The sequence below is a fragment of the Melanerpes formicivorus genome, unplaced genomic scaffold (assembly GCF_026170545.1).
Source record: "Melanerpes formicivorus ecotype bairdi unplaced genomic scaffold, bMelFor1.0.p_v2 SCAF_9, whole genome shotgun sequence".
Lineage (NCBI taxonomy): Eukaryota > Metazoa > Chordata > Aves > Piciformes > Picidae > Melanerpes > Melanerpes formicivorus.
Window position 1 is genome coordinate 1,144,468 of NW_027142361.1, and position 13,121 is coordinate 1,157,588.

At 45.6% G+C, this 13,121-nt stretch overlaps 1 protein-coding gene across 3 annotated transcripts in view; it reads left to right on the forward strand.

The window, feature by feature from the left end:
* Nucleotides 1–13,121, forward strand: part of ELOVL5 (ELOVL fatty acid elongase 5) — a 58,240-nt gene that overhangs the window by 38,853 nt on the left and 6,266 nt on the right. For all 3 annotated transcript variants that reach the window (XM_068142951.1, XM_068142949.1, XM_068142950.1), the window contains exons 4-6: nucleotides 4,918–4,995; nucleotides 5,598–5,769; nucleotides 7,275–7,399. In XM_068142951.1, the coding sequence (XP_067999052.1) occupies nucleotides 4,918–4,995; nucleotides 5,598–5,769; nucleotides 7,275–7,399 (375 nt within the window). The remainder of the gene's footprint in view (nucleotides 1–4,917; nucleotides 4,996–5,597; nucleotides 5,770–7,274; nucleotides 7,400–13,121) is intronic.

The following is a 13,121-nucleotide window of genomic DNA, read 5'->3' on the forward strand; positions in this document are numbered from 1 at the left end:
TAGGGAGCCTGTATTGCTTTCAGGGAAAGCTCTTTGGGTTTAACTATGCTAGCCTTGGAAAAAGTTGATGGACCTCAGCATCAGTGTTGGATAGTATTTGGATTGATTACAATATAAACATTGTGATTATCCTTCTATTCCTAACACTTCCCTGAACTATGAGAACTATATGAAAACATCTGTAAGCTCTTAACAACATGATCACAGCACAATGTGGTCTTCTGTCTGAGCGACTGGCAGGCACTTGTGAAGCCATGCAGGCTTCTCCTTGGTGCCCTAAGAGCAGATTAGTGCAAGACTTGCTCTGGGACGTAACAGGTCCTCTGTGTACCTCTATTAAATCGGTGTGCTTTGTACAGCTGTGCCTGCCTTATGTCTAGGAGAAGAGTACTCCCATGGCTGCATTCCCTTGGAGAGAGAAATTGCTTGTGTCTCCCATCGATGTGCGTGGCTGCCCTGCTCTCACTGTAGCAGTGATGCTGATTTATCTTTAATACACAAGATCATTCCAGATCTTTATGTCAGGAGCTCAAGTGGTGTTCTGCTCAATTCCTTCAGTGTCAGGGGTGTACACTGAGAGGAATGGGAGAACCCACACCATCAACAATTGGCTCAGGGGATGGTGCCAGCGGCAGAACTTTGGGTTCTATGACCACGGGGCAACTTTCACTGCACCTGACCTGCTGGGTCCTGATGGGGTGCATCTATCTAGAAGGGGTAAGAGAGTCCTGGCACTGGAGTTGGCAGGGCTCATTAGGAGGGCTTTAAACTAGGTCTGAAGGGGGTGGGTGAGGCAATCGGTCCCTCTGCAGAGGTAAGAGTAGGGCGCAAGGTAGGGTTAGTTGAGAAGTCAGGAACCCAGCTGCGATGCGTGTACACCAATGCACGCAGCCTGGGCAACAAGCAAGAGGAGTTGGAGGTCCTAATCCATCAGGGCGACTATGATGTAGTCGCCATCTCAGAAACTTGGTGGAACAGCACCCACGATTGGAGTGCTGCACTGGGGGGTTACAGGCTCTTTAGGAGAGACAGGCGAGGGAGAAGAGGAGGAGGGGTGGCTCTGTATATTAGAGAGTCAATATCTGCCACACAACTTGAGGTGGAAGATGAGGTAGTTGAGAGCCTGTGGGTCAAAATCAGAGGACAACCTAACAAGTCTGACATCCTGATTGGAATCTGTTACAGACCACCCAACCAGGATGAGGAGGCTGATGAGTTGTTCTACAAGCAACTGGAGGCTGTCTCAAGATCATCAGATCTTGTCCTTGTTGGTGACTTCAACCTCCCAGATATCTGCTGGGAACTTAATTCAGCAGGGAGGAGGCAGTCCAGAAGATTCCTGGAGCGAATGGAGGACTGCTTCCTGACACAGCTGTTAAGCGAGCCTACCAGGGGACAGGCTCTGCTTGACCTGCTGTTCTGCAATAGGGTAGGGCTGGTGGGAGATGTGATCGTGGGAGGCTGCCTAGGGTGCAGTGACCACGAGATAGTGAAGTTTTCAATATGCAGGGAGATAGGGAGGAGCACCAACAGAACCTCCACCTTGGACTTCCGAAGGGCGAACTTCAGCCTATTTAAAAAACTTGTCTGCAAAATCCCCTGGGTACCAGCCCTCATGAACCAAGGGGTTCAGGAGGGTTGGACCTACTTCAAACAGGAGCTCTCGAAGGCACAGGAATTGGCGGTTCCCACCTGCCGGAAGGCAAGCCGGCGGGGAAGGCAACCGGCCTGGATGAGCAAGCAGCTCCTGGAGGATTTAAGGGGGAAGAGGAGGCTGTATCGCCTTCCCCTCCTTCCAAAGGTTTCTCGAGGTATGTTCAGGGAAGCTGTTAGATTATGTAGGAATAAAATTAGGGAGGCTAAGGCCCAGCTGGAACTGAAGCTGGCCACCTCAGTCAAAGACAATAAAAAGCATTTTTATAAATATATTAACAGTAAGAAGAAGGGCAGGAAGAACCTGAACTCCCTAGTGGACCTGGAGGGGAACACAGTTACTGAGGATGAGGATAAAGCTGAGGTCCTGAACACCTTCTTTGCCTCAATGTTTAACAGCAAGGCAGGAGTTCAGGACGAGTGGTCTCCGGAGCTGGGCGTTGGGGTCGGGGAGCAGAGTAATACCCTGGAAATCCATGAGGAGTTAGTTCGGGACCTGCTGAGCCACTTGGATATCCACAAGTCCATGGGACCAGATGGGATCCATCCTAGGGTGCTGAGAGAGCTGGCGGATGTGCTAGCTAGGCCACTCTCCATCATTTTCCTCCAGTCCTGGCTCACCGGTGAGGTCCCAGATGACTGGAAACTGGCCAACGTGGTCCCCATCCATAAGAAGGGTCAGATGGAGGAACCTGGAAACTACAGGCCGGTCAGCCTGACCTCAGTGCCAGGGAAAGTGATGGAGCAGATTATCCTGGCGGCAATAACTGCGCACCTGAAGGATGGCCAAGGGCTCAGGTCCAGCCAACATGGATTCAGGAAGGGCAGATCCTGCCTCTCCAACCTGATCTCCTTCTATGATCAGGTGACCCGTCTGGTGGATGTGGGGAGGCCTGTGGATGTGGTCTACCTAGACTTCAGCAAGGCCTTTGACACCGTCCCCCACAGCAAACTGCTGACTAAGCTGTCAGCCCATGGATTGGACCATTACACTCTGTGCTGGGTTAGGAACTGGCTGGAGGGCCGGGCCCAGAGAGTGGTCGTGAATGGTGCCACATCCAGCTGGAGGCCAGTCACCAGTGGTGTCCCCCAGGGATCAGTGCTGGGCCCTGTCCTCTTCAACATATTCGTTGATGATCTGGATGAAGGGGTAGAGTCAGTCATCAGCAAGTTTGCAGATGACACAAAGTTAGGGGCAGATGTTAGTCAGTTAGAGGGTAGAAAGGCTCTGCAGAGGGACCTCGACCGACTGGACAGATGGGCAGAGTCCAATGGGATGGCTTTCAACAAGTCCAAGTGCCGAGTGCTGCACTTTGGCTACGGCAATCCCATGCAGAGCTATAGGCTGGGGTCGGAGTGGCTGGAGAGCTCCCAAACAGAGAGGGACCTGGGTGTGCTGATCGACAGCCACCTGAATATGAGCCAGCAGTGTGCCCAGGTGGCCAGGAGGGCCAATAGCATCCTGGCCTGTATTAGGAATAGTGTGGCCAGCAGGAGCAGGGAGGTCATAGTGCCCCTGTACTCTGCTCTGGTTAGGCCGCACCTTGAGTACTGTGTCCAGTTCTGGGCTCCTCAGTTTAAGAAGGACATTGAAACACTTGAGCGTGTCCAGAGAAGGGCAACAAGGCTGGTGAGAGGCCTTGAACACAAGCCCTATGAGGAGAGGCTGAGGGAGCTGGGATTGTTTAGCCTGGAGAAGAGGAGGCTCAGGGGTGACCTCCTTGCCCTCTACAACTACCTGAAGGGTGGTTGTAGCCAGGAAGGGGTTGGCCTCTTCTCCCAGGCAACCAGCACCAGAACAAGGGGACACAGTCTCAAGCTGCACCAGGGGAGGTTTAGACTCGAGGTGAGGAGGAAATTCTTCACCGAGCGAGTCATTCGGCATTGGAACCGGTTGCCCAGGGAGGTGGTTGAGTCATCGACCCTGGAGGCGTTCAAGGGGCGATTGGACGTGGCACTTGGTGCCATGGTCTAGGCATGGGGTCTGCGTTGATAGGTTGGACTCGATGATCCTCGAGGTCCTTTCCAACCTAAGTGATACTGTGATATTTTAAAAGCTAATCTAGGAGGAAAATGAGGCATGAAGAAATAACATTACGAGAAGGTAGTCCATTTAAGTGATAATCTTTATTGTACCTTTTAGAATTAGCTTCTCGGTCACAGTTCTGAGCGGCATTTAATCATACCAGTTATAGTAGTCTTTTAATCAAGTGATTATTTTAAATTACTTATGGTACAAAGACTTTTCCACTGTGACTTTGCAAAGGTGAGGGTTTTTTTATTCTGCATGAGTGTAATTAAGGCCAAAAAATGGACAACTTGCTTGTGCAGGATAGGATATCTCTATCTGCCTTTAAAATGTTTCTTGGGATACCTGGCAATTTTTTTCATTCCTCTCCTCCTGCTGTTCCCAAGGGGAGAATTGTTTTAATAAGCACCATCCAGTCTTCTGTTCTGTTGTGCTGTTAAAGGAAGGCTTGCTCCTATCCTCTTCCCATCCCACTCTCAAGCAGCCCCTCCATCTCCCACCCATGAAAGTGTGGGACATGGACATCCATTTTGCCTCTTGCTTCTGCCAGCCCCATGACTGATAGCTGGTCATTTCTCTTAAAAGTAATTTTGTCATATTTGAGGTGTTATTTGTTATGCCAGGAAGTCAGGCAGGCAATGCCATATCCTGTGGAGGAAGTCACTTGTACTGGGAGATATGCTGTGAATGCAGGATAGGTGAATTATTTAAAAAGATCTTGGAGAATTGTAGTACAATAATACATGAGTTGTTACCTGTAAAGGATAGCAAAACTGAAGGTTTGCTCTGTTACATGGCTGAAAAAATGGTAGTCAGATCTCTGTATATAACAGGCCTTTAAAATACAACTTTTTCTTTACAAAAAAAATCAGAAGAAAAATATATTTACTTTGGTTGTTCACTTTCACCAACAATGACGTCATCAGCCAAGGAGGAAAGATATTTCTGGAGAGTCTGTCTGGAGTATGACTCTGGAAAACCCACATGCCATGTGGGATAAGTGGGGATAAGATGCTCCTTCCCACTTTTATTCTGGTACACCTCAATTAGAAGAATTTGTTAATTCACTCCCCACTATGATTTGTTCACTGCTTGGGGCTTGAATTCAACCTAATGCCGTGCTTGGGTGCCCATGAATCCCTTGACACCAGGTATCAGAGCTGCTGTGGAGGTTTCCATGTACTGCAGGGTACAGCCTTCTCCCCAGATAATGCATTATTCTTTGATCTTCTCAGCTGGTGACAGGAGTATGGGAAGGAGGATACAATTTCTTCTGTCAGGATACACACAGTGGAGGAGAAGCTGATATGAAGGTAACATCATTAAGCCTTACAGCTAATAATGTTCCAAATTGTCTGCTTGTGTGCAAGTGAAGAACAGAATAGTGTTATTTACACAGATTTTATTCAAACTGTATGCCTTATTCCACCCCCCTCCTTTCACAACACAATGGACTATGCATAGTCAAACATAATAGTTAATCTGCAATATGTTCATGGTGAGGAATTACCTAAATTTTCAAGTGCACCCAGGCCAAAAAATAAAGACTTGGTCTTCAGACTGCATCCCAGGCACTGTGTATTGTGATTCTCTTTCTGAGATGTGGTAATGATTTCTTCTGGTCCCTGTTCAGAGAGCACTGTGGGACAAACTATAGTTAAATATTTTGTTGCTTCTCCTAGGACACCCCAGGTACACAGCAACAGCCTCATAAAGCAGTCTTTGGCATCTTGTTTTCAGCTTAGCTATGGATTTGTACCTAGATCTCCTACTGGGAGACCTGAGGTAGAAATATTAAAGATGATCTCAGCAGTGTCTTCAGTCCAAGTAGTGCAGGGCAGAACCTGGATTTTAATTTCTTAGCCAAAGCCCCTCCAATATGCAGTGCTGCTAAAACTTGTTTCCTTCTTCCTAGATCATACATGTCCTCTGGTGGTACTATTTCTCCAAACTCATTGAGTTCATGGATACCTTCTTTTTCATTTTGCGGAAAAATAATCATCAGATCACCGTTCTGCATGTCTACCACCATGCAACTATGCTGAACATTTGGTGGTTTGTTATGAACTGGGTGCCTTGTGGTCACTGTAAGTACTGGGCTATGGTAGGGAACACTTGCAATAAGGGCATCATTTTGGTTTTCTTTTGGTCAAACCAAACATCTCTGGTACATTCAGCTGCAGGATTTGTTCTGTCTCATATTAAGGGGCTTTGCTGAATTGCAGCTATTGCAGATAGATGCAAGAATTAAGCTGCCTGCAGAGTCTCTAGAACAGGCATGCCTCTGTAGTTTCAAGAGTTTGTGTGGCAGTGTGACATTCATCAGCTGCAGCAGTCCAGATCTGGTACCTGTCAGCCGTGCTTTCTCTTTTTTTGTGGTGGTTGCAGACCTTCTAATGAAACAACACTTTGGGATCAGAAGCTTGTTTCAGCTGCAAAATGGCTACTAGTGATTTTTGTATCCATTAAGTTCACTTGAGATGTTAATTTCTTAATTTAATCTCATTATACCACTAGCCATAACAAATTATTTCAATTTGAATCTCTTCCCCTGAGCTCTAATAAACTTAACTGAGTACATCTTAAGTGGGAGATTTCCATGTCTAAATCCTGCTAACCTCTGGCAATCTTGATTTGATTCTTTAATTTCATTGCTTTTAGCTGGCATCTAGTTTCCTAACTGCATTAGCATAGTTTAGTTGTGGTTCAGATGTGCAGCTTGTAGATACTGGCTTCGTTGAACACTCATCCAAGAGAAACCTTTCCAAATCCAGTGGATGCAAACTACTGGCAGTGCAGACCAAGAGGCTGGATTGCTCAGGAGTCTGCTTTCTGAGCCAAACAACATAGAAACTTTGATTTGTTTTGTGTTGTCAGCACAACAGTGAGTAATGCTGGATTTATAAGAAGTGTGCATCTGGAACCACATTTTCCTCCAGAGAAGTCAATGCATGTTTATACAGCAGTCAAAAGTGCAGATACTTTGAGTCTATCACGTGTTTATGTGGTCTTACTTATATGCTATTTCTAGTGATGTGTGTTTCTTCTTCCTTTCCAAGCTTTATGTTCTGTTTGGCCATCACAGTTCTGTGCAGTTTGGTGTTAAGTTTAAAAAATTTCTTTAATGACTAAAGGTGCTGTAAACAAGGACAAATAAAATCACTAACTTGCAGTTTCTGAAGGTATCTGTTACTTTTGGTTATAAATTACAAAATAGGCTCCTGCTTGGAAGGAAGTGAAATAAGTCTAAAATTAGGTGGGTGGAGCTATTGATTGTTGGGCATTTTTACGTGCCTCCTTTTTATCAGCTTCCTCAGTTCCCCTGAGAAACCCTAATGTGGATGCGAAAAAGAGTAAGTTGAGGAAATAAAACCAGAAAGCCAGTATGAAGTGCACAGCTGTAAAGCAACTGAGCCGCTCTGTTGAGCAAGCAGAAGAAAAATCAGGGAGGGGGGAATAAATCTCAAGCCTTTCTTCTAAAAGAAATAGTATTTTACATAGTAACATTTTGACCTTGTTATTCTTGTAGGTTCCATGAAACAGTGTGGTCCTGGTAATGCAATGTACTTTTCTTTCCTCTGCCCTTTTTCAGCTTACTTTGGTGCCACACTGAACAGCTTTATCCATGTCCTCATGTACTCCTACTATGGATTGTCAGCTGTTCCAGCAATGCGTCCTTATCTGTGGTGGAAGAAATACATCACTCAGGGGCAGCTGGTGAGTGATCAGCTCCTCGACACTTCACACTCTTGTATTCGTGATGAGGCCCTCTTGTCTTTACTGAGTTAGAAATTTTGGCAGGGGTTAGAAGGAGGGAAAATGAAGAGCAGTACTTTCTACATCTTTAAGTGCCTAAACCACCTTAGAAATCCACGTTCTGCACCTCTGTTCACTCTGTTTTCAGGGCAATGGGGAGCTGGGGACTGATGATGTACACAAATCAGTGCCAAGATAAGTGGGATCTTCCTCCACCTCACCACGTTGTACAGCTAGATGTATTTGGGAGTTGCGACCCTGGGTTTCTGGGACTAGCCAGAGAGGAGCTTTTCTTCCAAACCCATTTGAGCCAGCACACTGTTGTGCATGCTTGCTCAGGTTGATGTTGAAATGACAGATCAGAACCCAAGTGCAATACAGTCCCTAGCTCACAAGGCCCTTTATTCTAGTCCTGCAAGACAATGGCTTTTCTGTCTCACTTTTGCATGCAGTTGCAAATGGTTTATTAAAATATGTTCAATATTTCTCAGCTCCTTCTGCACTTAAATGGGCAGACTTATTTTTTTTCTCTCATGTAACTCTCTGTTGGACTCCTTGTATCCATTTGTGCTGTTTCCTGTGTGTACAGTGATGAAGTTCCAATGTTGTGTACTGGAGGTGAAAAGAGCAATGCAATTAAGGAATATGGCACATGCTGTAGTGATACTGCATGAGAACCAAGTTTCAATGTGTATAACGTGTCAGAACACCGCAAGGAAATGTGCATGGATGTTCTGTCACACATTTTGTAGGTGGAGAAACCGAAGCCTAGGGACAGACTTTTCTGTTATCTTCCTACCACCACCTTCCCCTTGGCACCCTCTCTGAGCTGTGAATAGGTTTAATAACATTTACTGGTGATGATTAATACCATTTGCTGCCAGCAATTCAGAATGTTGATTCACAAAACTATTTGTTTTCTTTTTAGCACTCTTCCTTCCTGAAGGATGGCTAAGCAGTGAGGATCATTGTTTGGGGGACAGTATGGAGGAGTTGCCTTGTGGTTGTTTATTTTTTGCCTTAGGGATTTAGGCTCTGTTCTTCACCCTGCTTGGCCGACTGCTGCAGAGTCGAAGTGTCTGAGTGTCTTTGTTGTTCTCCTGGCTATTGTCATAGCTGCTTTCACTTCCCTGCCTGCTCTGCATGCATAGCTGTTAGGGCAGCAAAATAGCAGAGCAGAACACAATGGTCTTTCCCTCTTTAAATAAACATTCCCTAATCTGGTCTGGTAGCCTTTACATAAGGATGAATTTTGCTGAAGGCCCTCTGCAGCACTTAAAGCTAAACTCTGTTTTCCCAAAAGAGATAATTGAAGATAATGAAGCCCCAACACACACACCCCACCACCAGCTTCCCTTCAGCCTTTACCCCCAAAAATTCTTCCACTGGGGCCAGGCAGACCCTGCTTGTGGGAGAGGATTGCAAGATCTGTGTGTAGAACCAGTGACCCCAAATCTTTTGCAGCTGAAGCGGTGAGATGCAGATCTATGATCTTATGATGGTAGAGTCAAACCCTAGTGAGCTCTCACTAGGGAGAAGGTGGACTTTGTTCCTTAGTATATGTATAAATCAGTTCTACCTAAGATACTCTAGTGGTCTGAAATGGAACAAGATTAATCAAATAAAAAACACGTAACAGAATAATGCAACCTGAATATCTGTTAACTCATGTTTACACTGCCAGCAAAACAGAGAAGATGAACTTGTAAAATTTTGGTCACTAATGGCTTTTTTCTTCCTTCCATTCATGTGTTCTGTTTCTCTTGTGTTGAGGGTTGGAAGGGTAAGGCCAAAAAAGCCTCCTCCCTCCCCCCTGTAAAGTAAAGGGAAAGAAAGTTGAAAAGGGAAAAAAACTCACAGCCGAATTAGCAAAGGAGGGTTGCTATATATTTACAAAGCAGTTTAGGGAATACAGGTTTATGTACAGAAATTGCAATATTTACAATATATACAAAGATATACACTAAAGTAGCACAGAAATGAGAGTTCCCCCCTCTGCTGAGGGGGTTCCCCACCTCTGCTCCCCCTTCTCTCCCCCTTTCCCCAGAGAGGGTTAGAAAGAGAGAAAAGAGAAAAAAATTAGAAGCAGTTATGTGTTAATTGGAAAGCGGTTAATACAGGCCTTGCAGTTTATCAGTTTCAAGGTCAAGCCTTAGCCGAAAGCCCAGGAGCTGCAAAGCCACCGAAGGAGGGAAGACAGACTGACCAGAAAAGTGCAGGAATGCCCATGATACTCTGCTGCACTCCCAGTTCAGAAGGTGCTTCCTCCCAATCTACCAATGAAATTAGTTTAGATCCTTTTTTCATTTACAAACATCCAACTACCATATTCTCTTTCTAAAGGGGGCAGCCTCAAATGGTCACATGCCACCCCTTCTAAACAATTTCATTGGCTGTTCACACTGTCCATCCAATCCAAGACAACATTTACAGTTCGTGACTAAAGTTCATAGTCCATTCCGGCTGTGCTCAGATGTAGATGATTCAAAAGTCCAAGAAAATCAGAAAATGAGAAAAATGGAAAACAGCTTGTTTCTTCGCCGGCGAAGCGAAGAAAAGGGAAACAGGGAATCTCAGGGTCTCTTAGTTGACTCAGGGCTCTCAGGAATCTCAGGGTTCGTGCACCGTAGATTTCCTCGTTGATTCTTCCTTTGGACGCGATGTAGCTGTACAACAGTTTGAAATTAACCTCTTTCAGCTAAAGTTAAATTTCTTTGTGGTATACACTGAATTTCACCATTCTTTTGCATTACCCAATAAGTGTGACCCGGACCTTCAGCTGAAACCACCCCTCGGACAGGTTTAGCCTCTCCTGAGGGTGAAAATACCCAAAAAGTTTTACCTAACAGATTCTTTTCTCTAACAACAGGAACTCTATCACCTTCTACTTTCCGTAGCAAATCTGAATGTGCAGGTCCAGCTCGGTTCACTGAACCTCTACTATTTACCAGCCAGGTTGCTTGTGCTAAATGTTTTTCCCAGTTTTTCAAAGATCCACCCCCCATGGCTTTAAGAGTGGTCTTCAACAAACCGCTGTAGCGTTCAATCTTCCCTGAAGCTGGTGCATAGCAGGGAATATGGAATATCCACTCAATACCGTGCTCTTTTGCCCAGTTCTTTACAAGATTGTTCTTGAAATGAGTTCCGTTGTCTGACTCAATCCTCTCTGGTGGTCCGTGTCTCCACAGGATTTGTCTCTCCAGACCGAGAATGGTGTTGCGTGCAGTTGCATGTGGAACTGGATAAGTTTCCAACCATCCAGTGTTCGCTTATACCATAGTAAGCACATATTGCTTACCAGAACGAGAACGTGGTAGAGTGATGTAGTCAATCTGCCAAGCTTCACCATACTTGTACTTGGACCATCTGTCGCCATACCACAAGGGCTTAAGTCGTTTTGCCTGCTTAATAGCAGCACAAATGTCACAGTCATGGATGACTTGTGTGATAGCATCCATGGAAATGTCTATGGATCTGTCACGAGCCCATTGGTATGTTGCATCTCTGCCCTGATGTCCTGACGAATCATGAGCCCACCGAGCTAAGAATATCTCACCTTGGTGTTTCCAGTTGAGATCAAGATTAGAGTCCGTGTCTACTTGAGAAACTCTTGCAGCTAGATCTGCCTGATGGTTGTGTTGCTGTTCCTCAGTAGCTTTGCTCTTAGGAATGTGAGCATCAATGTGTCTCACCTTCACTGGAATTCTCTCGATTCGATCAGCAATGTTCTGCCACAGGTCTGCTGCCCAAATGGGTTTTCCTTTCCTCTGCCAACCATTCTTTTTCCAGTTCTTTAGCCAACCCCATAGAGCATTGGCTACCATCCATGAGTCGGTGTAGAGATAAAGCTTTGGCCATCTCTCACGTTCAGCCACGTCGAGAGCTAGCTGGACAGCTTTTGCCTCTGCAAACTGACTGGATTCTCCTTCTCCATCCTTCGCCTCTGCAACTCGGTGTGTTGGACTCCACACTGCAGACTTCCACCTTCGCTTGTTTCCAACAAGACGACAGGAACCGTCTGTGAACAAAGCATATTTCTTTTCATCATCAGAAAGGTCATTGTAAGGAGGAGCTTCCTCAGCACGAGTTACTTTCTCCTCTGGAGGTTTAGCACAGTTGATGCCTTCAGGCCAACTTGAGATCACCTCCACTAGACCAGGTCTTTCAAGATTTCCCATTCGAGCTCTCTGTGTTATCAGAGCCATCCACTTAGACCATGTTGAGTCTGTGGCATGATGTGGTGTGGATCCTTTGCCTTTGAACATCCAATTCAAAACTGGTAATCTGGGAGCTAAGAGAAGTTGTGATTCAGTTCCAATCACTTCAGAAGATGCTTTTACTCCTTCATAGGCAGCTAGAATTTCTTTCTCTGTTGGAGTATAATTTGCCTCTGAACCTCTGTAACCTCGACTCCAGAAACCAAGAGGTCGTCCACGTGTCTCACCTGGAGCTTTTTGCCACAAGCACCAGGTTGGACCATTGTCACTTGCAGCTGTGTACAAAATGTTCTTAATGTCTGGACCATCTCGGACAGGTCCCAGACCCATTGCTTGAATCACCTCTTGTTTTATCTGGTCAAAGGCTGCTTGTTGTTCAGGTCCCCAGTGGAAATGGTTTCTCTTTCGAGTCACATCATACAGAGGTTTCACAATCTGGCTATATCCAGGAATGTGCAGTCTCCAAAATCCCACTATCCCCAAGAAACGTAGGGTCTCTTGTTTGTTTGTGGGATTTACCCTGGTGGAGACTCTATTTACCACATCCACTGGAATGTGTCGGCGTCCATCCTGCCACCGCACTCCCAGAAATTGAATCTCTGTGGTAGGTCCTTTCACCTTGTCTCGCTTGATGGCAAAACCTGCATTCAGAAGAATGTCAATGATTTTGTTACATTTTTCGAAGACTTCCTCAGCAGTTTTACCCCAGACAATGATATCATCGATGAACTGGATGTGTTCTGGAGCACCACCTTACTCCAGAGCAACGTGGATCACTGCATGACAGATGCTTGAGCTGTGGATCCAGCCCATTGGCAATCTGTTGAAAGTGTACTGGATTCCTTTCCAGGTGAAAGCAAACTGAGGCCTGCATTCCTCTGCTATGGGAATAGAGAAAAACGCGTTAGCAATGTCTATGGTAGCATACCATTTGGCCTCTTTGGATTCCAGCTCATACTGTAGCTCCATCATGTCTGGTACTGCTGCACTCATGGTTGGCGTTACTTCATTTAGGGCTCGGTAGTCTACTGTCAGACGCCAGTCTCCATTCTGCTTCCGCACAGGCCACACCGGACTGTTGAAAGGTGAATGAGTTTTGCTGATGACTTTCTGACTCTCCAACTGACGAATCAGATTCTGAATGGGCAACAAAGAGTCACGGTTGGTTCTGTATTGCCTGTGATGCACAGTCTGAGAAGCAACCGGCAATTTAATGTCCTGTATCTTATGTTGTCCCACAACTGCAGATTCATCAGAAAGTTCAGGTCTGGCAGACAGCTTCAATTTTTGTCCATCAATTTCTATAGAAGCTTCTCCAAAAGCCCATTTGTAACCTCTAGGGTCTTTGAAATGCCCTTCTCTCAGAAAATCAATTCCCAAAATACAAGGTGCGTCAGGTCCGGTCACAACTGTATGCTTCCTCCATTGTTTACCAGTTAAACTTATATTAACCTCTACCTTACTTA